We start from the raw sequence: 26,689 nt of genomic DNA, 5'->3' as shown, positions 1-26,689 counted from the left end.
GGCGTGTCCTTAAAGCGGAAGTTCAGAATTTTTGACGGTAGGCTTAATCTTCGAGTTAGCAGGGGTTTTATTTGACGGTGGAGTTAGATTTCAACTTCTGGTAATTCCGTGCAGTTTGTAATTTATTTGTTAGTTTCAGGGCTCCGGAGAAGCTAAGCTAGGCAAGTCAATGGTGCCTGCTTATCATGCGAATAAAAAAACGATACAGATCTACAAACAAATCCAACATGGTCAAATAAATTCAAAATGCAGATCATTGTTCCAAAACACCCATGCGGCCAAAAAAATGTCACACCAAACTGACGTAGTTCATTTCATTCTGCAGGACTATTTTTTAGATGCGTAATGAGACCAGATTAGAGAGGAGTGCTTCGGCCACTTGTGCTCACGGTGCATTCGAGGAAGGTAGGTAGTCTGACTTATCCCGCTCAGATGGTACCAGTTCCAACCTCAAGTGTTTCAAGCGAAGTTAAACAGCAAACATGGCTGATCGCGACAAGTTGTTTTTTTATTTTGGCCATCAAAAGACATTTTGACCTCCAGCAAAACCGCATTCTCCTAAGCGATCAAATAGTGGAGGCGTTCCAATGACAATTTTCTAAATCATAGGTTGGAAACACTGACTTCCCACCTTCCTCGAATGCAGCATCAGTCTACTGAGTTAACTGATGGCGTTCTGACGCAGTGGTATCCCGGTAGAATTGATATCCAAAGCAGTACTTAGCATGCGCATGACAACCACGCCCCTCCATTTCATAGTGCCTTTTGACCAATTAACTCTGGAAGCAATTACGTATATGCACGGAAGACGATGTAATGCGATATAATAGCGTTAGGATGTTAACATTGTCTGATAAGCATTAAACATGTGGGTCACCTGGGTTTTAATAGTGTTTCTTGTTGAAGAAATAATATTGACATTATAGCGGGAGTATCTAAATATTTACTATAATAATAATATATCTATAATATATCTAAATATACGTGAAAACGTAAAGTAGATTTGTTCAAAATTAAGTTGCTATCAACAGCGGGGATACTTCGACAAGGGATACCCACTCGTCAGAACACCGGCAACATGGCAAAATGTGCATTTAGAGGCTCTGGAAACAGACAGAAAAATTGGCAAAGCAAAGTTTCCACAAACTCCCTATGAAGAAGAACGAACAATATAAACTGGCCACTTGCTGCTGGCTACGACATAAAAATCAGCGATATAACGTGTGATATAACTCTGCTCCTCTGCAGAGCTGCTGGAATAAATGGTAAATTGTGTTATACTTGTATAGCGCTTTTCTGCAATTATTGACATGCAATGGTAAGTTTTAAAAACTTTATCCTGAAAACATAGCCAATACTGATTCATTGCGTGGGTTATCAAAGGTTTTCATGTGTGCATATGTTGTTTTTTATTGACATGCTAAGTCGGCCCAATTGACTCTAGCTAAGCCTCTCACGAGCCCTGAAACTAACAAATAAGTAAGAAACTACACAGTATTTGTTGAAATCAACTCTACCGGCTAATTAAACATGTCAAAAATTCTGAACTTCCGCTTTAAGAACATGCCTACTGATTTACTTTCTTTCTGATAGTTTTCTTCTTACTTTTTTACTGCAACATGTCATGTTTTTGGGTTTCAGTTGTTCTTTGTGACATGTTTGTGTTCTCAGTTGTTCTTTGTTATGCATTAAAGAGCACACTGTCTTTACTGCACATTAGGAGCTTGCTGTATTTAAGGATGCATGGGTCTATCAGCTGTATGGGCCCTATCTTCATGCTCTCCTACGTTTCCTCCGGTTGTATCCTTTGATCATTTTGTTTTTTTTGTGCTCTATTTTCTATTGGATTTTGTTAAATTCGTGTACTGTTTGGCATGCTTCCTTTGTTGTACTTTTTATTTAATACAAAATTATTCACTATTTTTGGTCTCCGAGTCGTCTTGCAGTTCATTACAGCAACAACAAAATAAAAACCTGAAATTATGACTTATAGTTTTGGTGTACCACCCCAAGATTTTAAGTGGCCCCATCTTGCCACCCATGTGAAAAATTTCTGGATGCGCCACTGAGCCACACTTCCACTTCTAATGGATTTGACATCTACTACTCTAGTAACAAACTCATTGAAATTGACGGCAGAAGAATAACTGGAAGCCACACGACTGGACGTCAATCATCACCTTGGGAAGGGCGACACGCCGATTGAGATGACTAAATTTTAGTGCTGTATCGTTTCTCGGATCCGTATCAGTGCAAAAAAAAGACAGTTCTGGGATTGTGAAATGTACATAAAAAAACACAATCACTCCACTTGCTGAATGTTTAATACATCAAAATTAACGCTGGAGGTATTCTCTGAACAATCAACCTTGTATCTATTTACACTTGGCACAAGTGTGTTTATTATGTGGGCATATGTGAATCAACTCAATTCATAAAATAATACTTCAAAGCAGTACCAGCTGGGACTGACAGAGAGAGTTGAAGCATAGTGACATGACAAGGCTTGTTATGTGACCCCATGCAAAAAGAGCCTTAAGCTTGTCTGGACATTTTCAGCCTGCCCCCACACCCTACTCCACTTGTGTTTCTGCTACCACAGTATAACAAAACTCGACTGTATTGTAATGGGATGTATGCTGCACACTGCCAGGCTTTGAGGTATGAACTGTATATTGAGGTGTACACGCAATTATTCATGCAAACAAAGAACAGTGTGTCATAAAAAGGACATTCCATTGTTTATGTGGCCAACTAATAAATACGGCAAACCAAAATTTATTAAAAAAAAAAAAAAAAAAACTTAATGGGACTGCAAGTAGTGTAAAGTCTTTACCTTCACTTGGATTGTATTTTCTTCCTGCAAGCCTAACCTCCTTGAAAATTATGCCGCATTCCTGATGGGTATTTTCCACTTGGGAAACTTCAGACCTCAAAGAGTAAACAAACATACCTTAAAAAAATAATAATAAAAAGTCATGAGTAATGCTCTTAGCCTTCTTACGTAGCCCAAAACTAAGTAATTTTTCTAATAGCAACGCCGAAACAATGCTTTCTGAAACATAATTTGAATCCAAATTTTTGTATATATCTTATGAGTCTACAAAATGACCGTTCCGCTGCTGCCTTGAGAAATATTCTTCCATGATTACAAGAAAACGACACAATAAGTAAAATTTTTTAGCAATAAAAAAAAAAAAAAAAAAAGTTCAGACGACAACTGCCATTCTAATATTGTTTTTTACTTTCTTGTGGCGTATTTCGACACCTCTTAGAATCCAACAAGATACCCGATTTAACCAGAAAATCTCAAATGTCACTATCATTAATTAGCCTCAAATTTCACAGTCCACAGGTTTGTTGTACGAATTAGCGCCAAATTTAGTAAATCTTCCCCAAATAATGCTGCTTTTGTACAAAAGCCAAATAAATTCTCAGCGAAATTAAAAATTCAAGGTTTTCCAAATACATCCTGTAGTCTGATTGAAATTCGACAAAATAATTTATATAACTGTAATTAAGTCTATTGTTTAAATATACTTTATGGGCAATGGACGAAAGGGTTATAGATTTAGTTTTTACTCAATTTTTCTTTGATTTTTCTATAATAAAGGCCATAAATGCAGCATAAAATGTAACAAAGAACAACTAATCAAAAATTAACAGATAATTTATAGTTGGATGAACCATTTTACATAATTTTGACAATGGTGGAAATTGGCTTTTGTTTATTGTTCATAAAACGATATCCTTCTGAGAGTTTAAAATTCCTGTTTCAACTTCAGCGTCCTACTGACAGTTTTTATTTCAGACCACGGGGGAAATAACAATTAAAAAGAAACATACCCGCTAAAATGACCTGCATGAATTTGGGCGTGGTTCCACACATTTGTCCTGGAAAATAAGGCTTTTTGTAGTGGATAAATTCCTTCAAAATAAGGAAAGCAACATTCTTAAAATGTGCTAGCTAATCTGAAGCAACAAGAGCACACAGGATACAGCAAAAAGAAACGAGGTAGTGTGGTTGATAAGGAGTTGAAATGCACCAGTTCACTTTTTTTTTCCTTTAACAAAGCAGAAAATCATTATTAAGCTCAAATAGTTGTTTGGCCATCTAGAAGATGATGAAAAAAATCCCTAGTTTGACGTAGAAGAATGTGGACATTGTTGCTAGCCTAAATTGCGACCCATCTACACATAAATGGCAGTAACATTCTGTAATAACACCATTTTCATTTTGCTTACCATTTTTTAAAATGAAAAAATTATATATACAGTGGTAACTTTACCTACGGACGTCTCTACAAACGTTATTTTCAAGTTACGACACGTTTAAACGAGAAAATATTGCCTTCTGTATTTAAGAAAGAAATTTCAGGTAAAAGATCTGATCTCCTTTTAAATGTCGCATCATAAGATTCTGCTGCCCTATTGGTCATAATATTTCAAATCATGCCTCCGAAATGGGATTCTCCTCTCCTATTGGCCTGTTGTTGATGTTTCAATTTGGGTGTCGCAGTGTAATGATGTGCACAGTAGCGACAGTGTTATTGTTGCTATAGCACGGTACTTTTCAAATAGTGGGGCGCAGAGCCAGGCTGGGGGTGAAGCATGTGACCTTGGGGAAACATACTTCTTTGCTGTTGTAGAATAACGTGTACTTTGGCGCTCTCATTTTCAGAGTGTGTGCAGTATTTTTGAACCAAACAAGAGCACACAGCAAAGAGCACCGGAGATATGAAGAGCTAGACAAAGATACATGACGGAGCGTATGTAGCTTTTGGCTTTTGGTTTTGACTTTTAATACAGTAGTAGTAGTCTAAAAATGTTTGCAGCGGACAGCGGGAAGCCAAATCAATTAAAACTAACCTCACTTAAAGACATTAGACCCCGATCACATTGGTAAATTGCTTGACTGTTTTTCAGCGAAAACCGAATATTCCCAACAATCGTCCCTCTTTGTCAGTGTTACATCAGTAAACCAGCGAGCACTGTTGGCATCCTAGGTGCAAAACAACCCCTACGCTAAGCAAAGGAGCCAATACTGTCCGCAGCAAAAATAAAACCTGTCCCCCTGTCCAATTACACTCGTTTTTGTACTATTTTTGTTTTTTCAGTCAAATTGTTTGGCATATTGTCTTCATAAGTTGATGTTGCTAATCAATTTGAATTTGTTATTATTGATTGATTTATCAAATTTTATTTTTCAGTATCAAGTAGTAAAAAAAAATTACCTTGAGTGTATTTTTGCAGTTTGTATGTGACTTTTTTTTTCAGGCCAATTGATGGGCATTTCTGTTCCAAACAAAACAATGTTAGTTAAGTTATACTTTATTCCAAGTTGATCTATATTACTCTATTTCCCTTTAATATAAAAAAGGACACAATGTTATGCAGAGGTGTACTTATAATAATAATTTTCGAGACAAATTACACTATTTACAGTGGCAGCAGAGTTGGTAGGGCGCGAAACGTTGACGTCTTCCTGGGAAGGCCGTAATAGAAAATGATTGAAAAGAACTGCTATAGCGGGTCAACCTCGAGCCAAATGAGCAACAGGCTCCTCGCGCTTTTGTGTCACGAAGAGTGAGATAGGCGACAGGCACCATAGATCTTGTGAAGGAGGACATTGCCTTACTTGAAATGTAAATATATTTTTTTTCTTTGCATTTTGTTCTATCACCTACTTCATTAGAGGTATTAACAGCTAGGTTAGTTACCGTATTTTTCGGACTAGAAGTCGCACCTGAGTATAAGTCGCACCAGCCATAAAATGCCCAATGAAGAGGAAAAAAACATATGTAAGTCGCACCGGAGTATACCTAAGTCGCATTTTTTGGGGAAATTTACTTGATAAAATCCAACACATGGAACAGATATGTCATCTTTAAAGGTAATTTCAAATAAAAATACAATAAAGAACAACATGCTGAATAAGTGTACAGTACGATAATGTTGCATGATGCATGAACAATGAAATGTGAACGTGGCCGGTATGTGTTAACGTAACATAGCTATTAAGAGTTATTCAGATAACCATAGCATAAAGAACATGCTAACAAGTTTACGAAACCATCAGTGTCACTCCAAAACACCAAAATAAAATGTGAAATGATATAATAATGTGTTAATAATTTCACACATAAGTCTGAGTATAAGTTGCACCCCCAGCTAAAATATGAAAAAAAAGTCTGCGACTTTATAGTAAAAAAAATACGGGTATATGGAATAAGTCAAATGAGTTTGGCAGTTGTTTTATTCCAGTTTACCAGTTTTACCCCAATTATGAAATTTAATATGGCGTGTCAGTAGTGCTTGGAACAGATTAGGGCATTTCCATGTAAAATGCTTCTCTATTTATGAAATTTTCAAGTTACGAGACTACTTCCAGAAGTATTAAGTATGTAGTAAGTAGAGGTACCACTGTATATGAAAAGGTACAAAGTATTAGGGCCACTTGGAAAACAACAAAATAAAACTACCAGTTTTATTATTGTGATAACAATGTCAAATATTAAGACTCAAAAGTGAAATAGGAAACTTCTGCATTGTTTTTATGACAGAAAAGTTAGCTCTTAGACTCTTTGAGTCAACTATTTATCATGGCAGCCAATTGTACTAACACCAAAGCACAAAAAAAAACAGACTCTGGCTCTCTTATATAGCCAGTCCAGCAATCAACAACAGCTGAGCGGCATTTTCACAGCTCTACCCTGTTTGGCCCTAACGAGCACGAGCTGAAGTCCCCGCTGCCAGTAATATCCAATAATCCAAAGTAATCCACAACTTCTATAACAGGAGATCTTTGATTAGCCATGACTGAAGATGATTGCGATCCCTCCCACAGTGGGCACACGGTTCGTGTACAATGTACCTTTTGAACATTTGTTCTTTTTTTCTCCTTCAATTTCGGAAAAATAACAGAAAACGAGCCTATTTCGAATTTTGCTTTTATATTAGCACAAAAAACATCAAATGAATCATGTTTCCCGATTCATAATTGGCCATTCAAAAGTGCAAATGGTGTCTTTATCCGTTGTTCCATTGTGAGTAACACAAGTCGACACGATAATGCAATGTGACCATTTTGTTTTCCTTAAGTTTGCATTGTTATTCTGACGCTACCATTTTGCAGTTGCCATGGTGTTGCGTGCGCCACTTGATGCTAATACACTTTCAAGGCCTGCGAACTTGGAATTACATCCCCATTAATCAGTGAGCAGGATTGAGTCATATATGTTGGTTTGTTGAGTGAAATGTTTAACCCTGCTAGAAAATGACATGATGGTTGAGTAGGTCTGCAGAATTTTTAAATGTGTTACGACCAGGTTTTGCAATTGTAGCACTAGCTTATATTAGGACTAGGGTTCAGCCAGACCAACCAATTATGAATCAGGAAACGGATAACGGTTTAATCCTTGATTTTTGTTGAAACACATGATAAAAAATTTAAACACACTAGATATCTTTATGCCAATATTTTTCTTTTTCCAAAATTGAAAGAAAAAAACTAATTGCCGAAAGATACATTGACTGCATACAGCCTTTCCCCAGCTGCGTAAAACTAGTAACTTTCTAATATGACACCCATAAGCCCCTTTCAGACTTATATCCCGGTAAATTCCCGTGTAAGGGGACGTGGGATTTACCCGCGTCATTGCTTTCACACATGGAGAGATATTCCAGGAATGACGCGGGTTGGACACTTTCACAGACTTGTCCTGTGTTGCCGACTCGGCGCCCTCTGTGCGGTGAGGATAGCTGGCGCGATTTTATAACCCGGACATGACATCATTTTTGGTCGGCATCAGCAACAAAATAAACCACACATTTCTAAAGATGGACGATGGACTCTCTTCTCTTCTCTTTAGCAATTTAATTTAGTTATGTTTTCAGTTTTATTTTGCTAGTTCCAGCTTGCCATATTGATAATTGCGATGTCTGTTTACCCCTTTCCGTCTTGCTGCGAAGAAAGAGGAAATGACGATCGGCCCACCATATTTACGTCATCAGCTTTTATGCTGCGGGAAAATAACGCCTGCTTTCACACATGCCTTGTCATAATACTAAGACAAGACCCATTAAATGTCCGCATAATCTCCATGTCAGTCGACCCGGGAAATTGCTTTCACACATTTCACACGATTTAAACGGTGTTCAGGTATATGTGAAGGGGCTATAGTAGGCTGGGCTCCAGCTTCCCTGCAACCCTCATGAAGTGATCTGGAAGATGGATGAATAAATTAATAAACAAAGCGAATAATGTTTAATTTATCTGAAAATGAAGTTATTACACTCCAAATTGTCTGTAGGTCTGTGAGCGTGAATGGTTGTTTGTCTCAATGTTTCCTGCGACTAGTTGGCAACCAGTTCAGGGTGCACCCTGCCTCCTGCCTGTTAGCTGGGATAGGCTCCAGCACCCCCGCGACCCTCGTGGGGATATGCAATTTAGTAAAATGAATGAATGAAGTTATCAGGTTTAGGTGTGTGTGCATTTAAAAATTACAAAAAAATCTTAAAAATCTTAAAAAAAGTTATGCATTTTAAATTTATTAAAACAAAAATGCTTTTTAAATCTTACTTATTATTATTATTATTATTATTATTATTGTTATTATTATTATTTTTTTTTTTAATCAAAGACTGACATTTTCCACAAATTTTCGGTTTTGCTGAAGAGCAAAATTGTTGCGTTATTTCCAATTTGAACTGTCAAAATTTTGCTTTTGGTGTTTATTTTTAATATTATGAAATCGGTGTACCATTACAACTTTACTTGCTTTCCCTTGTGGCCATAATACTTCTTTGGATAAAAAAAAGACCCCCTCCAGAAAAATGCTTTGCTAAACAGCGAATGGTTTTAGAATTAAATGAACTGTAGTGGTATAACTCCATTTGGATTGCTGTTAACAAACATGGGAACTCTATTAATAAGCTTGGCACATTTCCTGATACATCAGTGTTGGAACAGTATCAACTCCCATATTTATGAAATCCTTGCAAAATGACAAAAATTGAGTTAGCCCAATAATTGGCTCATTTGAAGCTAAATGTTATATGCATACAATGCAATACAAAATGTCACACTCCAAAATGTGTGTAGGTCCATGTATGAACAGCTGAGATACACCTCATAGTTGTATGTGACCCTGAGACAGCAAGTGGCTGTAGAGAGATACGGGTGTTGGACATTCTTAAAAGTGTTTACGGAACCTCAGTTAGACACACTTGGACTGATGCCTGCTATTTTGGTTCCTGTCTTAGGTTTTGTATTGAGAGGTCCGCACTTTTCTTTTTGTAACCCAGAGGAATGTATGATTGCAATGCACAAGGCTCAAACAAGCAGTCTATGTCTAAAAATAGACTGTGTCATATACAGTATATTTACATAAGTATGAAATTGTGGATTTGAAGTACAAAAGAAATCCGACAATGAGGTGGGTATACACAATCATCCCTGTTAAGAATGTCACTGTTTGCCTAAACCTGCTATGCAGATTATGGGCACAAATAACTGTGTGCTACTGAGGTAGGGTGGACCAGGCCCGAATGAACAAAAGGGGCAGGGGTGAGCCCTGCGGACTTGGCCTTCGCTTGTGCTGAAGGGCAGCGTTGAATGTCCCCATTTTCCCTTGTTTTGGGCACGAGGGGAGGCGTCTTGGGGGAGTGGAAGCCATTGGTCAGTTCTGAGTTCTGCTTTGGCTCGGCGTGAAGCGCCTCCGCTGCTTTGTGCTCCGACTCCCAATTGTGGTTGGCTGCCGGATTTGTCAAAGGAGGATCCTGCAGCGAATGTCTACCAGGAGAGTTCTCCTCAATCTGTCCTAACGAAGGTCCATGGTTGCCTTTGGAATCCTTGGCCTGCCCACTGTTCTCTTGGTCCTTTCCGATGACCTCTGTGTGGACAATGACCTCGGCCTCCACCTGGTTATTTGACAGGGATGCACTAGGGCAATCCTGCATGCACATAAATGAGTAGATGAAAAATTTATATATACCCCTTTCTCACTGGCCAAAAAACCCATGTCAACCCACTAACAATCGGCTTTTGGTGGCAGTGGGAAAGGTGCAGCGACCCGCCTCGACCCGTGTCAATCAACCCGCCAAGCGACCCGCGTTAAAATTACCTCGGCTCTGATCGTCATGCAGCAAAACCCCGGGTCAACAGTCAACACCCTAATCTACGTAGTGACGTAGGCTATTACGTGATGCGTCATAACAACGTGCCAGTCGCCTCCCATTCAACACGCCCTACAACCGTAGTTACGCCGAAGCTCACAACAAAGCTGGTAGAAGAAGAAGAATTCACGTCGCCTACGTTGCCTCAGCACAAGCAAAGTGTTGATCCTTTGCTGCATTTCGACCATTTTGAGGGCAGTAAAAAGTATGAAAACAGAGAACACAAACGGAAAGGAGGCTTCCATGTTGCTCTGCATTGTTTACTTCCTTGAACTTAATGAATTCGGTCGCACTTGTCGACACATATCTTAGCGTGGTGACGTCACGTAACCTTACGCACGGCTGAGGGGGGGTTAGACGGGTGAAAAAAAAAAAAAAAAAAGACACTTTATTTTTTTTTTTTTTGTCAATGGGTAAGGTGCCAAATGCCAACTGCTAGTGGGTTGCATCGGCTTGGAAAAAACGCACGTTGACCCACTAGTTTCAGTGGGAAAGGGGCAATAGACCCACATTTTATGGGCAACCATTTAAGGGTATTGTGGAGCTCTGATTTACCGTATTTGTCACGTTGAGTTCTCCATCGATGAATCCTGGTGAGTCTTCTGTGACAGTGTCTCTGTAATGGGTGATTCTGTTGGCCCAGTTATGACTAATGGAGCCGTTCCAAGCATCCTGCAAAGGGCAACAACACATTAGATGCCCCAAAATTAAATTAGAGGATACAAGCAAGGGAAGAAAAAAGCTGGTTTCGACCTTGGGTTCAGGTGCTGAGGTATCCCCACCCTCCCTGGTGTTGGCGCTCACCAGGCTGTGCTCCTCGGGGGCTTCTGTTGACAACTGGCCAGATTCTTGGCCAGTGGAGGGCATTAGTGTCTCCAGCTCATGCCAATCACTGCACTCTGGGCCGTGGGCTGGACTGGGGTAAGCTCCTCTCCTGTACTGGGGAGTCACAGCTGTGGAGTCCAAGCCCTCAGATACATCCCTAAGTGAGGCATACAAAAAAGTGCTAAGTCTAGGGCGAAATAACTAGAGAAGATTTGAAGCAGTGGTGTTTCTCCTTTGTTGTCTGTCTTCTTTCTTTCTTCATCAATGAGCTGACTAGTTTCAAGTCACAGCTTATAACTTATTTTCAAGATAGCATTTTACACTTAAAGCCCGTTTTTACTCTGTAGAGAACCTTGTGCAGCATTTGACTGTTGAAAAGAGCTATACATATTAGAGGACTTCCAAAAAAATCGATTACTACATGCATCGCGATTCGACACGTGACGATTCAATTACGATTCATAAAGGTTCAAAAACGATGTTTTTCCCTCATAACTTTATTGCAGCCGCTCGTAGCAGAACGAAATTCAAGACACGTCTGCCGCCGGGCACCGTTAACAGGCGCGCGCACGTTATGATGGATGCTGCTGGTTACTGAGAGAGAGACTTACTCCTTTTTAAAAGACTGGAAAAAAAATTTGTGTATGAGAGAGGCAAGAACAGAGGCGGAACCCGGTGGTCGAGCTTCTGTGCGCAAGTTATTTTTTTGAGAGCAAGAGGGGAAGAAAAATAGTTCGTTGCTCCTTGTCATTTAGCTGTCCAGCAGTAGTTTTAAGGCATTTCAATTGAAAAATGTCCTGAGTGCGTTGCTAAGACCCGTGTGGATCTAAAAGAGGTGAGTACATGAACCCTCTTGTACTGTTTAGCCTTTATTGTTGTTGTCTTTGAGATATTAATAGTTAGTGCCGAGCACTAAGCTAATTAGCTAATTCGCTAACGTGTATTTCATATGCAGAACGTGTAAAACCACGATTAAGTACAGCGGTAACACTACAAACATGCGAAATTGTACAGAATTCTGTGAAAACAAAGTATGTTGGTTAAAAGAAGTCTTATTTCTAAAGACACTTTGTTTCCAGAAGATGTGGAATTCATTCCACCTGTGTAAATGTTATTGTATTGTTGAGAGAAATAAGTACTTCATTTAAAATGGTTAATGTTTTTGCCCTTTCTTGTAAAAAAGAAATAAAAATAAAAAAACAGCTTAAGGGCAGCTTTTTGTTGTATGGGCATGTTTTCATCATTCCTGTTGAATCATTAGGATATCTTAAATAAATAATGGACGTGAATTTGTTTGGCTACTGTATTAGGTAGTAATGTACAATGCATTTATAATCGTGATAATCGCGATAATTGCGATCATCGTCAATACAGCGATCATCGTTTAATAATCGGATCGTAGCACCCTGAATCGTAATCGATTTGAATCGTGGGGTGCCTAAGATGGCACACCCCTAATACATATGGTCAATGTGTATTAATTTCTCCCAGCATAGTCTCAGTAAAGCTAAGCGCAACATACACTTTGTTATATTACCTGTTCTGAGCTTTTGGGAACCTTTCTTTGTCTCGTTATCTTTTTCTTATTTCCTTTTACTCATTTTTTCCTAACGTCTCGTGAGGGTTTGAAATCAACTTCATATCTCCTGCTCTGTGCTTTGGTCACATACACTCAGTAAAAGCTCATGTAATGCACTACCCAGTCTATGATTGTATTTCTTGGTCTTCAGCAGTGTTGTTATTCTTACAATTAAAAAGCAATTAGATACAGTTACAAATTACTTCTCCCATAAAGTAGTTACCTCATTGTAAGAGTAACTAATGACTCAGCAAAGTAACTAACGTTACTTTTCATGTTCTACACATTACTACATTATTCTACTACTTATTATGTCATACTATTCTATAACATCCTTCACATCAAATCTATTCATATAATAAGCAGAACAGTATTCTTAAACATTTCGAAAAGTAACTATATTAAATATTAAAAATAATTCAAGTTTGAAAACGCTACCTTTGAATTTCCCTGGCCCGTCGCCATTATCGCTGTCTTGTTGTGTTTGCCAGAGCATGCAGTAAAGCAGGGCATTATCCACCAACCTAGCCAATCATCATCGCGTTTGCAATTGGCGTCACCACCCCCTCCCCACCTTTCTCCTCCCGCTCTGCTTTATCCAGGCAAGCTGGAAGGCAGCTGATGCGTGACAAAATTGGATAACTCGCGCTTTATTCAACCAAATTGTACTAACGAGCTCCTTCACATCTTCACTAATGGTAACGGCGTTACAAAGCTGGGAAAAGTAATTACCGTAATTTCCGGACTACATGCCGCTACTTTTTTCCCTCATTTTGGGTCCTGCGGGGTATGCAATGATGCAGCCAATTTGTGCATTTTTCTGGCAGCCATCAGGGCTGCTTGAGCATGGAATGTGGGAGTGAGACACGTTGAATATATGTGTCAAGGAAGACGCTAGCTTGCACTTTTACTGGTGGTTTAAGTTTGTGCTTTGTGCATGAATAGAGGTGGCGGACCCTCGTTTTTGTGCATGAGTAGAATTGTCAGACACGCATCATGGAAAATGCTAGAAGTAGCACTCCAAGTTGAATGGGAGCCTTGGATGACCAGCGGCAAGAGATCGTTTGCCAAGACTGGCCGTAGGCAAAGAGCAACTTTTGCACGGGTCAGCCGGTGGATCTTGGCAGCGTGGAGCAGTGTGAAAAAGTCCGCCATCACCAACGGGTTTCGAAAGGCCGATCTGCTGCGTGACAAGGAGGACGGCACAAGCTCAGGAGTGAATTTTATGGGAGACATTGAAGGAGAGAGAGACTGAATAGGTGGGTGGTGAAGTGTATCTGAACCTATTCATATCCAACACTGAGGGTGAAGACTTCCATGGTTTCAGTGCTCAGGAGGAAGATGAAGATTTCTAACAAACACATTTATGTTTTTAATTACCAGCCCAGTTAGTGCTGTACTGCCGTGTTGCTGCTATGCAACTGCCATGTCGCTGCTATATAACGGCCATGTTGCTGGCGCTGATTGGAAAGAAAGTTCAGGTATGTTATCAAAATTTGGAAAACTCCGTGTATTTCTTTGTAAATATCTTATGTTACTATGTGGGCACACACGGCTTATAGACAGGAGAGGCTTATGTATGTACAAAATGGTTTTTCCTTTAAAAATGTACTGTGTGAGGCTTGCAATCCGGGTCACCCAACAGTCCAGAAATTACGGTAAGTACAGTACTCACTAATGAAATAACATAACGCCGTTGGAAACGCCGTTATACTCTAACGCCGTTAAAAAACAACACTCATCTTTAGTCTAAGAAACTTTGTCAAAGATACATTACCGAGTCTTAGTGTTGCGGAAACTGAAACACATGCAGAGGAGGATGCATATGAGCCCCAAACACACTCCAACGATGATGCCCGTCACTGCATGGATATCCAACTCTGTTAAAATTAACGTAAAAAAATGTTAGTCACAAAGGTGTATGCATATACAGTATAGTATTTTTAATTACATCTATAATTCATTCTTTATGACTACTTCTGGTAACAATGGACATGTTATGGAATTTATTGATATACATTTATTTTCCACCAAGGGAGCAATTTACTATAAAAGAGCAGTGGATTCACAGGGCTATTACCTTCAATATTTCCTTTTCAGAGACCACACTTTGGCGCACAACAAAACTATTTTGTTCACAAAATGGACACATTTCTTTTTTGTCTGGACAGCAACGACTATAAAATAATGCGAAAGTGAAAGCCACGTCTTCATATAAGACACGGCTAGACTAGTTTAATAGCAATTCATTCAAACCATTTTATTGATATTCATACATGCCCACTTATTCTTTTGGCATCTTCGAAGCGAGGGAACAGATGGAAAGAGCCTTTTACCACACATACACAATCTACATTATGCCACTTCCATTTATTGTGTAAAATGGCCAGCACAGCAGCCCATGACAACAACATAATCACAATGCTGACACTTACAATTAAACAAGGACATATTATGGAAAATGTGAATTTGTACATCTTGTATACAAAATAGTGGTGTGTCTGGAGAGCCTGACAACCCATTATGTGGGACAATAATAGTGGTTCATCATTTCCAATTACTGTATATGAGGATGGGCTAAATATGCTATGCTTTTAACATCAGTCATGTTTCTAAGACACCTCAGAGGTGTCTTCAATTGTGAGAAAATGCACAATATGCCTCCTCCAAATAAATGTATATGCGATTTGAATGACACTTACCATACTGCTCGAGGGGTGTGTGAATATCCTTTACATGTGAATAAGGCCCGGCGCCCATTTCTGTTGATGCACCCAGCTTGAAAAAATAATGGGTGCCACTTGATAAACCCCGCACCTCAACATTAGTGATGCTGCCTGTACAGTTGGAAAACAAGATACAAGAATATGTGTTACATAGTTTATAAAAATATTAGGTGTGGGAACCTCTTGTTACCTCACGATACGATACGATTTGCAATACAAAGCTCACGATATCGATGATCTGACGATATGGCGATACAACGATTATCGATACATTGGTCAGGAAATCATTCTAGGATATTCTACAAACAACTAATAAACAGAAAAACAAGCTTCTACTGTGAATTGGAATGAGTTTATCACTAGTAGACTTCCAATCCATTTGAACTGGGAGGGTGGCAGCGAATGAACGAACGTTAATGCGCTGCCATCCCTCCCGCTTCAAATGGACTGAACGTCTATGGCCGTCAATGGCAGCCAATTCCAGGCAATGAGGTAATTTTGGGCCATTTAAGGTCATTTACCTGTTGATTTTCAGTTACTTGCTGTTGATTTTGGGGTATTTTATGGGTCACTCCCTGTTTATTTTGAGTTACAGACCTGTAAATGCCCTGAAAATCGGACAGTGACTGAACGCTCTGGTTTCGAATGAACGAACGTTACCCGTCTATATGGATTGGGCATCAAGCATCGTCAATGCAACCTTAGAGTTAATTGAGACACTATTATGGTGGAAGATTTTGTTAGCAAATTGTTGGTTCAGCTTTATTTATTTTTTTAGACATTGACACCTTTTTAAAACGATATTTCGATTCTTGGCAGGAGCATATCGATAACCTTTTGGGATACAAAGTATCACGATATATCACCATTTCGATATATTGTCACACCCCTAAAACATATTAATAAAATATTATTGTAAATAGAAAATGCAGTGCTTTCATGATGGTCGGTAAACTCCTGAAAGTTACTTCCTGTTGAGTATGTTGTAACTTCTGTTGATTTTGGGGCTTTCTGGGTGATTCCTCTTCTTCCCTTTTTTTTAACCTGATGCTTTGACACGGAGAATGGGAATCTGAGTGTCCTTATGGTCTGAACAGTTTTAATGTATCATTGGAAGTATGATATACTCCCATTGTGGTAATTCATTGGGTTTCATTTATTAGGAGAAAGGAGCTAGCAGGAAGGGATTATGAGGGGACAGAAAGGGAAATAGAAAAGGAGAGAGAGAGAGACAGAAGAGGAGAAGAACAAACAACAATCAAAAAATATATTAAATGCCTACACAACTAATGAATATACCATAAATTCTCGAATATAAGGCCCACCCGTGTATAATGCGCACCCCAAATTTACTTGTAAAATCTAGGGAAAATTACTGTACCCGTTTATAACGCGCACCCTAATTTTAGCACCAATAAATAGAAGAATACAAAACAGAGCTCGTGTACAGATACATACATGTCATTTTACTGACTGGTGAAACACAGCACAAGCATAGCACATTGGTAGTTCAAAACATTACCATAAACTGGCAATATTTAGGGTAATAATATGATTTGACAACTTCTCCATCTTACCAGAATCTAGGAGAAAACAAAACAGATGTCTTTTCTTTTAAAGGCTGCTGTATAACTTGCTCGTATCATCATGATGAATCAATGTTTCTTCCATGGATTGATACGGTAAAATGAAAGTGAGAACGTAAGTCGGAAATCCGTGATAGCTTATCGCTGTCAACACGACAGTAACAATAAGAACAATTGTTATTTGGGTTTGAGTTTCCCGAGGGACCGATATAGTTGACGGACACAGGAAGTCTGTGTGCTTACGTTTGTTATGGTCCAAGTTGCGTAGCTGAAATAAACGTTGACTCAAATGAGTTCAAGAAACTAAATTCTGTGCTTTATGAAGAGTGAAAAAAACAGAATTTAACACAGACGAAATCATTCGGCCGATTAGAGTGAAGTACAGTATTACCGAAACAAAATGGTGACGTCACGTACCGTAATGGTCGGCAACGGGTAGCCGCATACGTTTCTTCAACACAACGTGGCCGTGTTTATTAAAAAAAAATCGGTTTATGTAATATATATATATTTATATATATTTCTGTCTCCAGCCATGTACCCGTTTATAATGCGCACCATGATTTTACAAGTTGATTTTGGGGGAAAAAAAGTGCGCGTTATATCTGGGAAATTACGATAGTTCCTGTGGACACCATGTTGGGGGACATGATGACCGAGGAGAAAGAGGAGGCGGGGTGGATTGTACACAAATCAGTAATGTGAGGTGTGGAACTCAGTATTATGTGAATGCCATGTAAGTGTGGCCATTTCGGGTTGACTTTATGTTTATTTTGGAGCAATTCTGGGTCAATTCTAGAGGTGTGCGAAATTTCCGTTTCCTAGATTATTCGCGATTTGGCCGTGGAATATTCGAGAATGATTCACAAACATCCAAATTCAGATATTGAAATAGTGAAGCAGAAATAAACACAGTCAGCGCGGTCTTCGGGAAGCAATGAGGAACGGACCAAGAGTAAACATCATGCTTGTCATTACACGGGTAATGACAATGCTCAACTCTCGGCTCTGGCTCAAGTCATGCCGCTAGTTAAAAAAACATTAATATCTGACTGCTGCGACAGCCGCTACAAACTGCGTCCACATAATGCTACGGTAGATAATAGATATCATATGTATATACTGTAGAACTAGATGCGAAATGACAGACTTGGCGGCGTTAGCAGCACATGTATAGAAAACTGGATGCGAAATGACAGACTTGTCCGTGTTAGTAAACAGCCGCCATCTTAAAGCAGTAGACTCCCTGGATGTAGCTAACCTTCCAAGCGAACCTAATTAACTTTTAATCTAAAATACTCCTAAATTCGCAAAATCTTGACTTGGATCTATTTTTAAAACAGTTTTAAAACTTTCACATGTCGAAAGTAGACAGAAGGGAAAGTATGGAATAACGGGAGTAACTTTAACAACTTTAATGGTTGATTCGCAACATTAAATTAATTGACTGGTGTTTAAAGCTGCTGATACAGAATCGGGCCTTGAGTATTTTATTTACTGTTTTGAACTCTTAAACTGATACTGAAATAGTCGTTTATTTAAGCATGAGAGGCTTTTTGTACAATTTTTGTAACTAATGTACGAAACATTAAAATCAGCTAATAGCTTGGGGGGGAGTCATCAATAATCGATTTATAATTGAATGGTAGCCTCTGAATCGGAATCGAATCGTTAGGTGCCCAAAGATTCCCACCTCTCAATTCCTCTTGATTTAGGGGCTTTCATGGGTCATATCCTGTTGATTTTGGGGGCATTTACAGTTATAGGAAGTTTTTTAATAATAATAATAATAATAATAATAATAATAATAATAAATAAAAAATGACAGCCATTGGAGATTTTATTTTTTGTGAGTGAGTCCAAAAAGTTCAAGTAAAAAACAAAAAACAAAACTTTTTTGTCACAGTTATATGTCAATATGATTTAACCGGACAATTTGGTCAAAATAATGACAATTTGGACAAAAGGGAAGAAACGTAAAGACGAAACAAAATAAAAAGTGTCCATTTTTGTAGTAATATATTGAAATATGAACAGCGTGAACAAGAGAATAGAAAAAGAAATAGAATATAATGTTTTTGTAGATATAAAATGTTTTTGGTGGGTCTGCCAAAGAGATTTTCTTTTGCAGGCCAAAAATTGAAAATCAATAGGAGTGAATGTAAACATTTTTTGCTGCATTTTCAAAAAAATGACAATTGAAATGTTTTGGCCATTGGAAATAAATGGGGCTTTTTTGTCCCCCCCCCCCCAAAAAAAAAAAAAAAAAATATATATATATATGTATATATATATATATATATATATATATATATATATATATACACATACACTAGTATATGTCTATTTGTGCAGCCGAAACATCAAGGGTGAATCCACAGAGAGCCTGTGTTGCATGAAATTTTGGAAGTGAGTAGTTGAGTAGTTCTTATCCTTATTTATTTAATGTAAATATTATTACAGTATACTCATGCCTTGACATAGAGATAAAATAATCAATTTCTTACCATCCTGAGAGAGGTTCCTCCACGTGTGCTCGGGCTGGCTCAGGTTGCTGCTGTACAAAATAATATAGCCAACGATAGCACCGTTTGGCTCCAGCGGAGGGCGCCAGCTCACCAGCACTGAGGATGAGTCAATAACATTGAGTCGCAGCTCCTGTGGTGGAGATGACGGCCCTGTGGGAAACAAAAAAAGTGGAAGGGGAGGAGGGAAGGGAATTGGAGGGGTGGCAGTAGTTGTAATTAAAAGCCACAAATAAGGTTCTTAGCTGGAAGGGGCGTGGTGTGGTGTATTGTCTTGGCGGGGGATTGGACATGTTATATGACAACCATCTGCGTCCTCATGCTGCAGCCACCTGGGTTCACGTAGGGACCACAGGCGGGCAAATAAGAGGCATGAGAAGAAAAGAGCTATGGCTCAAGAGACATGAATGGTGCTGGCTTTTTATTGCAACATATGATCTCATTTTAATTGCCAATACTCAATTGACGGGGAAATTTGGTCCAACTGAACAATATGATGCCATTAAAAATAAAGATTTTTTTAGAATGGACTGGTGAGGGCAACTCTAATGAATTGTCTTTGTGAAAATTCATACATACAGTAGGCTATAGTGTTTTTCATCTTTAAATAATTTCACTGAAGAAAATAATAACTCAGCAGAAACTGACTGTCAGAGAACGTGAACTCCTCCACTGTACTGCTGAACGGTCCTGCCGCATCCACGCCGTTGGACTGTACAGCCAGCTCATAGCGGGTGTAAGGCTTCAACTTTCCAATCAGGATCTCCTGAGCAGCACTGCAGTTTACAAAATATTCATCGTCATGCTCTCTCACTAAAAGTTTCTGCTGCAACATTGGAGCTCACCTGGTGTGGTACGTGACCAGAGAGGCGTTGATGGTTCCGGCCGGGCTGCAGCGCACTGTGTAGTTGATGATGCGCACCGTGCTGAAGCGAGGTTTCTCCCACCTGAGCCGAATGGATGTGGAGCTGTTGGCCACTGCCTGAATGCTGCTCGGTGGTAACGGGGGCGGTCGCATCGGTAGTGAAGAAGCTTGAATTCGTAAATAGAAAAATTGTTTTATTTGTTTGTTTATAATTTTAGGAGGTGGGCCCTATTCTGGCTTTGAAAATCTCTTGACATCAGAAACAGTGTTATTACGATAGTAATTGAAATATTCTATACAGTGAAACAGAAGAAGAGACATGTTTCTCGAGATACCTGCCATCAGTCACTCAATTTTTTGTTTTGTTTTTGAGTTGCAGGCATAAATGTGAGTTACGAGCCCTAAATGGTGGCAGCAAAGTGTCTGATAATGATGTTTTGACTGATAACCGATATCCCGCTATTGTCTAATGTCTAACTCCAAAAATACCGATATATGCAGTCGTGGACTTAACATATTATGGCTAATTTTATTGTGATGCCCCACTGGATGCTTTAATAATGATAAATGTAACAACCTAATGGTTTTCCAAATAAACATTCTTTGAAATAAAGAGAACAGATTCAACTGAAGTTATGGAAAAAGTGCCTATATAGCACCACTATATTTATTGTTAAAATCAAAATAGTGCAAACATCAGTTTTTTGGATCATGTGCAAGTGCAAAGTGCCAATAAGGCACTTATACTGTCCTCAATTTGTGTGTGGGTACACAAATCGACAGATGGTGAACAAATCAGGCTCTAAATGGAAGTCAGACGCTGGAACAAAGTTGAATTGGCCTCACTAAGGTTATCTTTCCCTTGACAAGAGCACAGATACCCGTTCACACACACATTCGCACACCAATGGTGCTGCGGCCTTGCAACTTGCGCTGCCAACCCATTGGGGGCAAATTACCGTTCAGTGCCTTGCCCATCGGCACTTCGACAGTGGGCAGTTGAATTGAACCGCTGACCCTTCGGTCCAGGGACAACTCCAGCTCACAAATAAAGCAAAGTATACACCACATGTCAGTTCAAATAGCAACTGGTCGTACAGCTTGCGAATAATGAAACTGTGTTGTTTTCGGCAGCAGTTTTAATTTTCATCTCAGTCTTCATCTTTTGGACGAAAATACTTATTATCCATAGTCATATATTAGTCATTTCAAAATATATTAGTCTTTGTCTAGTTTTAGTTGAAGGTTAGTCAAAATGTTTTGGTCTGAAAAATTCTAAAATTTTAGTCAAAAAATAAAATAAAATAAAATAAATAAACAAATCATTCAAGGTTTCCAACCACTTTAAATGAACATTGAAAGACAGGCATATATTGTAGTGTCTAAAAGGACAACGCCATCTTGGTGATAATACACACTCAGCAGGAAAACAGTATATTATTTTCAATTAATTATGCCCACCTGAACGCCACAATCTATATGCAAAATGTTTGAAGACTTCAACAGGACGCTCACCCTTAGCATAATGGTAACACATATGCTATGCTAACGCTACGAGTTACATTTAGTGTTTGATGATCACTCAACGCAGACCTTTCAAGGCTAAAACAACTTTGCATATTCTCTCTAGACAACATAAGACATCTTACAATATGTTTCAAAACAAGAAAGCCTGGAGAGGAAAGAACACCCGAGAGTTTGGGGCTCAGCACGTCACATGATTGACACAACCCGATACTGCTACGATGCAGGCTAACAACACATAAAAATGAAACACATTGTGAACATGTGACGCTACGGCGCATTTTCGTCTCGTTCTCGTCTCGTCAGACGAAAACTGGCATTGGTCTCATTATGTTTTAGTCTCCCAAGATGTTATCGTCTCGTCATTGTCATTAAAAAATGTTTGTCGACGAAATATTTTGGTTGTCATCATCGTTGACGAAAACAACACTGCAATGAAATAATGTAACCACATTTTACCACAAACACAAATGCAAAGACTCATATATGGTCATGAATATGAAACAAAAGAAGAATATAACTTGCGATGCTTATTTAAGGCACAATGCAATGCAAGAACTGCTATGGTACATCTGCTGCAGATGTGAGCTTGTCCATTTAGCTCTCTCTATTTGCAATGAGCTTGCGTCGACAGTGCAAGAAATTTTCAGATCTAATTACACCTAGCGCCAGCAGGTAGAATCAAAACATCAGAAACACAGGGAGGCAATAAGTGGGCATGACAGCACTGCTATATGCATGAAAACTGATCTGGATATTATCATTTTGAAATGCTTTTATCGGCCGATATCATCTGATACCCGATAATATCGGCCGATATAAGCAACTCTAGAAAATAGTGAACAATATTTTAAAAGACCAAATACTTGCTTTAAGATGTGTATTGACGAGTGGCAAGTGAGAGCTGCAAAATACAAAAAGCCTAATCGTCTTGTATTGTTTTAAGGTAACCAACAGTGCTTTGGAATTCTTACCTTTATCTGCCTTTTCTGTTCTGCCTTTCCAAACTGCTGCTGAGCCATCTATCTGCTTGATGAACGCCCAAACTCTCACCTCATACTGTTGGTCTGCAACTAACATGAAAAGATTGAGAACTTTTTAGTGAACCAAAACAAAGTGAAAAGGCTAACCACTGAAACTTTTAAACATAATGAGAGCAACTTACCTAGACCGGTAAGGAGGTGGTATTTGGTCTTTTTGCGGAGCCTGACCACGTGAGTCTGCTTCATCTTCTCCCCATTAGCGCCCACCTCTCGGCAGGACAGCTTGTAGCCGGAGATGGTTGTGTGATTGGGTGAGGGTTGCCAAGTGACGTTGAGCGTACTCACCCGTGCTTGCACCTTCATCTCAGTTGGAGCAAACACCACTGGGTACATTGGGTGGATTAGTGACAAAGCCGGTCCATTACGGGCAATATTAGGGTTGGCATGGCATTGCATGGTTTATTATGTGAATTTTTTCTCAATATATAACTAATTCGTAACATCATAGTTTGTTTTTTTTTGCTATGTAATATGTGCATTTTCGTCTTTTGTTCACTATAAAATAATCTGAGCAAAAATGACTCATTCGTATTGTAGTTCCACTTTGAATGAAACTACTGAAATTACACAAAATCACATATAATTTGTAGAGATTGACCTGTATAAAGTACCCACTTTTGTCTGACAAAAACTGTTATGTATTTCACCCTCCTGTGAGTTGCTCTTAAAATGTTCAATAGCGGTGTCTTGAAATATACAGTAAGCAGCTGTGTTTTCATTACACTTTACTTACAGTTTATTTATGACAAAATAAAAGAGATTTTTTCCAAATTTCGGCAAAGTATACGGTAATTGCGACTTTAGCAAATTTCCATTGAAGGCTCTTTTTAGAAAAAGCCTCGTACCTCTTATGACCAAGGGCGTAGGTTTGCATAGGGACGGTTGGGACATAACACTAGAATCCTCGAATTGTCCCGACCAACTTTTAAGCAACCCTATTTGCATTTTATAATGCATTCAGCTATATAGGTAGTTTAATTTATTAGATTATCTTCCCATATGTTGTAAGGATAGAATTGACCCTACCATTATTAAGTGAATTATTTTCATAATGTTCAGAATTACATTTATCCCTTTTTGCTGAATGTGAATTTTTTTCCTCAAACACATGTTTGATTGACTAATGACTTGACCCTACCCCATCCCTTTCAAAAACACACACACCCACAGCCCCGACAGAAATTAACATGTCGACAACATGCTGCCTCCTCGGCCCCCTACAAAGAGGAGGGATATTAGAAGTTTTTTTTTGGCCAGCAGCAGCCACTGCAGGTAATGTAAAAAGGTGGAGGTGGGGAACACATTACTAATTTAGCTGCGGAAAGTTCGACCTGCATCAGAGCTAGCATAACAAACTGTGTGAATTTGCTAATCGGCAAAACTCGAGTTGGAAGCTACTTAAGCGAGAAGTGTCCTCCTGTATGTGTTTTCTACTGTTAACGTTAATTAAACTGTGGGAAATGTAGTGAACCGAGGTGTACCCCCTTTGCCCAATTTTCATTTTTGTTTTATTAATGTGGTCTTAAAGCAGCCTAAAGGAGCTTTTATCCTTTTTGTTGAGTTTGGCTGTGCTTGTGAACAAAACAATGGTGTTTTACCTGAAGGAAAGCTCAATTTTTATTTTTTATTTTTTTTTATTGCCAGATTTTTTAAAAAATTATTTACAAAGACAATGTTGAGTTGTTTTTATTATTTTCTGATTTTTTTAAATCTAGACAGACAATTTTGAGTGGCAAATGTCTATTTTTTTGCATTTCTGTATAGCTAAAAGATTACTAACAATTTGTTGTGTATGTTAATACAAGTTATGTTATGTTCAGATATTGTAATTTCAATTTGCTAATAAAATCCAGATATTTATTCTGGAAGTTTTCAAAATATTTCTTTAGTAGTTTTTGAAAACAAAGGTTTGAATCGAAGGGTGTATCACCTTAACCAATACATATGAAAGTATAGGTCAATACAGATTTATTTTGCATTGATCATTTAGCCTATCAACTAATTAGGTTCATATTCATGAGAAATGTAGCCCTGACCCCTGTTCACCCATCTGTTTCATCTTAATAATGTCCCGTCCCCATCAAAAACTGTACATGGAGGTTATGCTGTTATATCGTCCCTACCAATGTTGAGACCAAACCTACGCCCTTGCTTATGACGTTTTATCATCCGAGATTTTACTGAAGGTAGATGGATCCCCAAACACTGTTGTGTATGCAGAAGTGATCATGTGACTAAATTGTGCATAAATTGTTTCCGTTGCACTTTTGAAATTTTGGTTTTGCAAATTATTAGGAGTAGTGAAAATGCAACGAGTGAGTAATTTAACTTTTTTTTCCCTTAAAGAAACAACCCATCAATCTGCCAGTGTTTTACTTCCCACTGCATAGTTGACAAACGGCCCTTTAGGGAGGCACGTGACTTTTTATTGTCACTCACTTCACAAAAAGTGTTGGTCTTTCACCTGTAAGTTACTTTCAAACTAAAAAGTATTACATGTGGATTAAATGCAACTGCATTTGGGATCAAATAGAAAATAATAATAGTTAGTTAAAAAAAAGAAAAAAAAAAAAAAAAAACTCAATTCTTACTTCTTATCGTACTAATCTTACTAATGTCTTTGAAGCACCCACACGGTGGAAAAAAATAACTCCTTGTGCATGTCGGTGTGTCTGAGCGCCCTCTTGTCTAACACTTCTTAGTGTGTGTTACAAAATGCCAGCATTCATTATGCTCACTTGGTAGAGATTAATAAAGAGCTTGACCGAGCACGCATTTTTTCCCATATGAAAACGTGCCCTACATTTCATCTTGTTTGAGTGGCTGCCAAGCTCACACTGAATACCTTGCAATTTCCATCAAGCCTGTCAAGAAGCATTGTTCCCTGTGCATTGTTCGCATTGCTGACTCAAGTCTATATGTGCTCTAATGGTGTCTATGCTGTGATAAGTGCAGGCTGTGTGTTCAAAATCTCTAACAATTTAGACAGAAACCACCAGGCTTTATTGTGAAACCGAACACTATTAAATGTCTTTCCTCAATGATGAAAAACACATAAATCCTCACCCCAAAATGTGGAAATTCCCACATAGCAAGTCTGAAGTCATAAGGCTTACCCATGCGATGGCTGGTCTGGTTGTAGTGGGCTAGCGTCTGGTGCTGAGCCCACTCAGATGGGACCCCGAAGCCGACACCTGTTCCAGCTGCTATCCTCAATCTGTAAGCCTGGTTGGGCTGCAGCTCCCTGAGCGTGAACTGGGTCTCATTACCAGCCACCTCCACAGAGAAAACAGTGTCTGCTATGGGAAAATAAAAATGGTGCAATAATTTACTATTACTGTATTTTCCAGACAATAAATTGGCAATTTTTTCATAGATTATCAGAGTTTAATTTTTTTTTTTTTTTTTTTTTAACCAAGAAGGGCATTGTAGACATACTCTCATACTCGTTAGTAATACTGAAGTTGAATAATTTGGAGTGAGATCGAGATTTAGTTAAACAAATTGCGGTATTTTCCGTACAATAAATCACACTTTTTTCTAGTGATGACGATAATACATTTTTCAACCGATACCGATAACCGATAATTTCCTCCTCACTCCAACCGATAACCGATAATGTCAAGCCGATAATTCTATTAAAAGATTTATGTAAAATTTTAAAGTATACACAAAAGAAAATATTACTGTGCTTAAATATAATTTATTGCCCTTTTTGTCAACATAAAATATGAACAAGTCGTCAATTCAAACATCTAAATAATGACAGATTGTCTGACATTGTGTAACGGTAAACCTTTGGCAACAATTACTTACAGAGTAAATACCCAAGTTGCACAA

The 26,689-nt window shown here is 38.6% G+C and overlaps 1 protein-coding gene across 4 annotated transcripts in view; it reads right to left on the bottom strand.

The window, feature by feature from the left end:
• Positions 1-1,772: 1,772 nt before the first annotated feature.
• igdcc4 (immunoglobulin superfamily, DCC subclass, member 4) overlaps positions 1,773-26,689 on the bottom strand; it is a 136,493-nt gene continuing 111,576 nt past the window's right edge. The window contains exons 10-21 of one of the 4 annotated variants that reach the window (XM_057845993.1): positions 25,966-26,148; positions 23,135-23,172; positions 22,972-23,071; positions 22,781-22,879; positions 20,263-20,449; positions 20,066-20,193; positions 19,400-19,570; positions 15,283-15,417; positions 14,358-14,460; positions 10,930-11,158; positions 10,732-10,848; positions 1,773-9,954 (exon numbers count right to left, since the gene is read on the bottom strand). In XM_057845993.1, the coding sequence (XP_057701976.1) occupies positions 9,499-9,954; positions 10,732-10,848; positions 10,930-11,158; positions 14,358-14,460; positions 15,283-15,417; positions 19,400-19,570; positions 20,066-20,193; positions 20,263-20,449; positions 22,781-22,879; positions 22,972-23,071; positions 23,135-23,172; positions 25,966-26,148 (1,946 nt within the window). In that variant the 3' untranslated portion in view covers positions 1,773-9,498. Of the gene's footprint in view, positions 9,955-10,731; positions 10,849-10,929; positions 11,159-14,357; positions 14,461-15,282; positions 15,418-19,399; positions 19,571-20,065; positions 20,194-20,262; positions 20,450-22,780; positions 22,880-22,971; positions 23,173-25,965; positions 26,149-26,689 lie in introns of all 4 variants that reach the window. The other 3 variants (XM_057845967.1, XM_057845984.1, XM_057845975.1) reach the window with 3 other exon arrangements.

Source organism: Corythoichthys intestinalis, chromosome 1 (genome assembly GCF_030265065.1).
Source record: "Corythoichthys intestinalis isolate RoL2023-P3 chromosome 1, ASM3026506v1, whole genome shotgun sequence".
Taxonomy (NCBI): domain Eukaryota; kingdom Metazoa; phylum Chordata; class Actinopteri; order Syngnathiformes; family Syngnathidae; genus Corythoichthys; species Corythoichthys intestinalis.
Note: the sequence above shows the minus strand (reverse complement) of the source record. Positions and strands in the feature narration are given on the sequence as shown.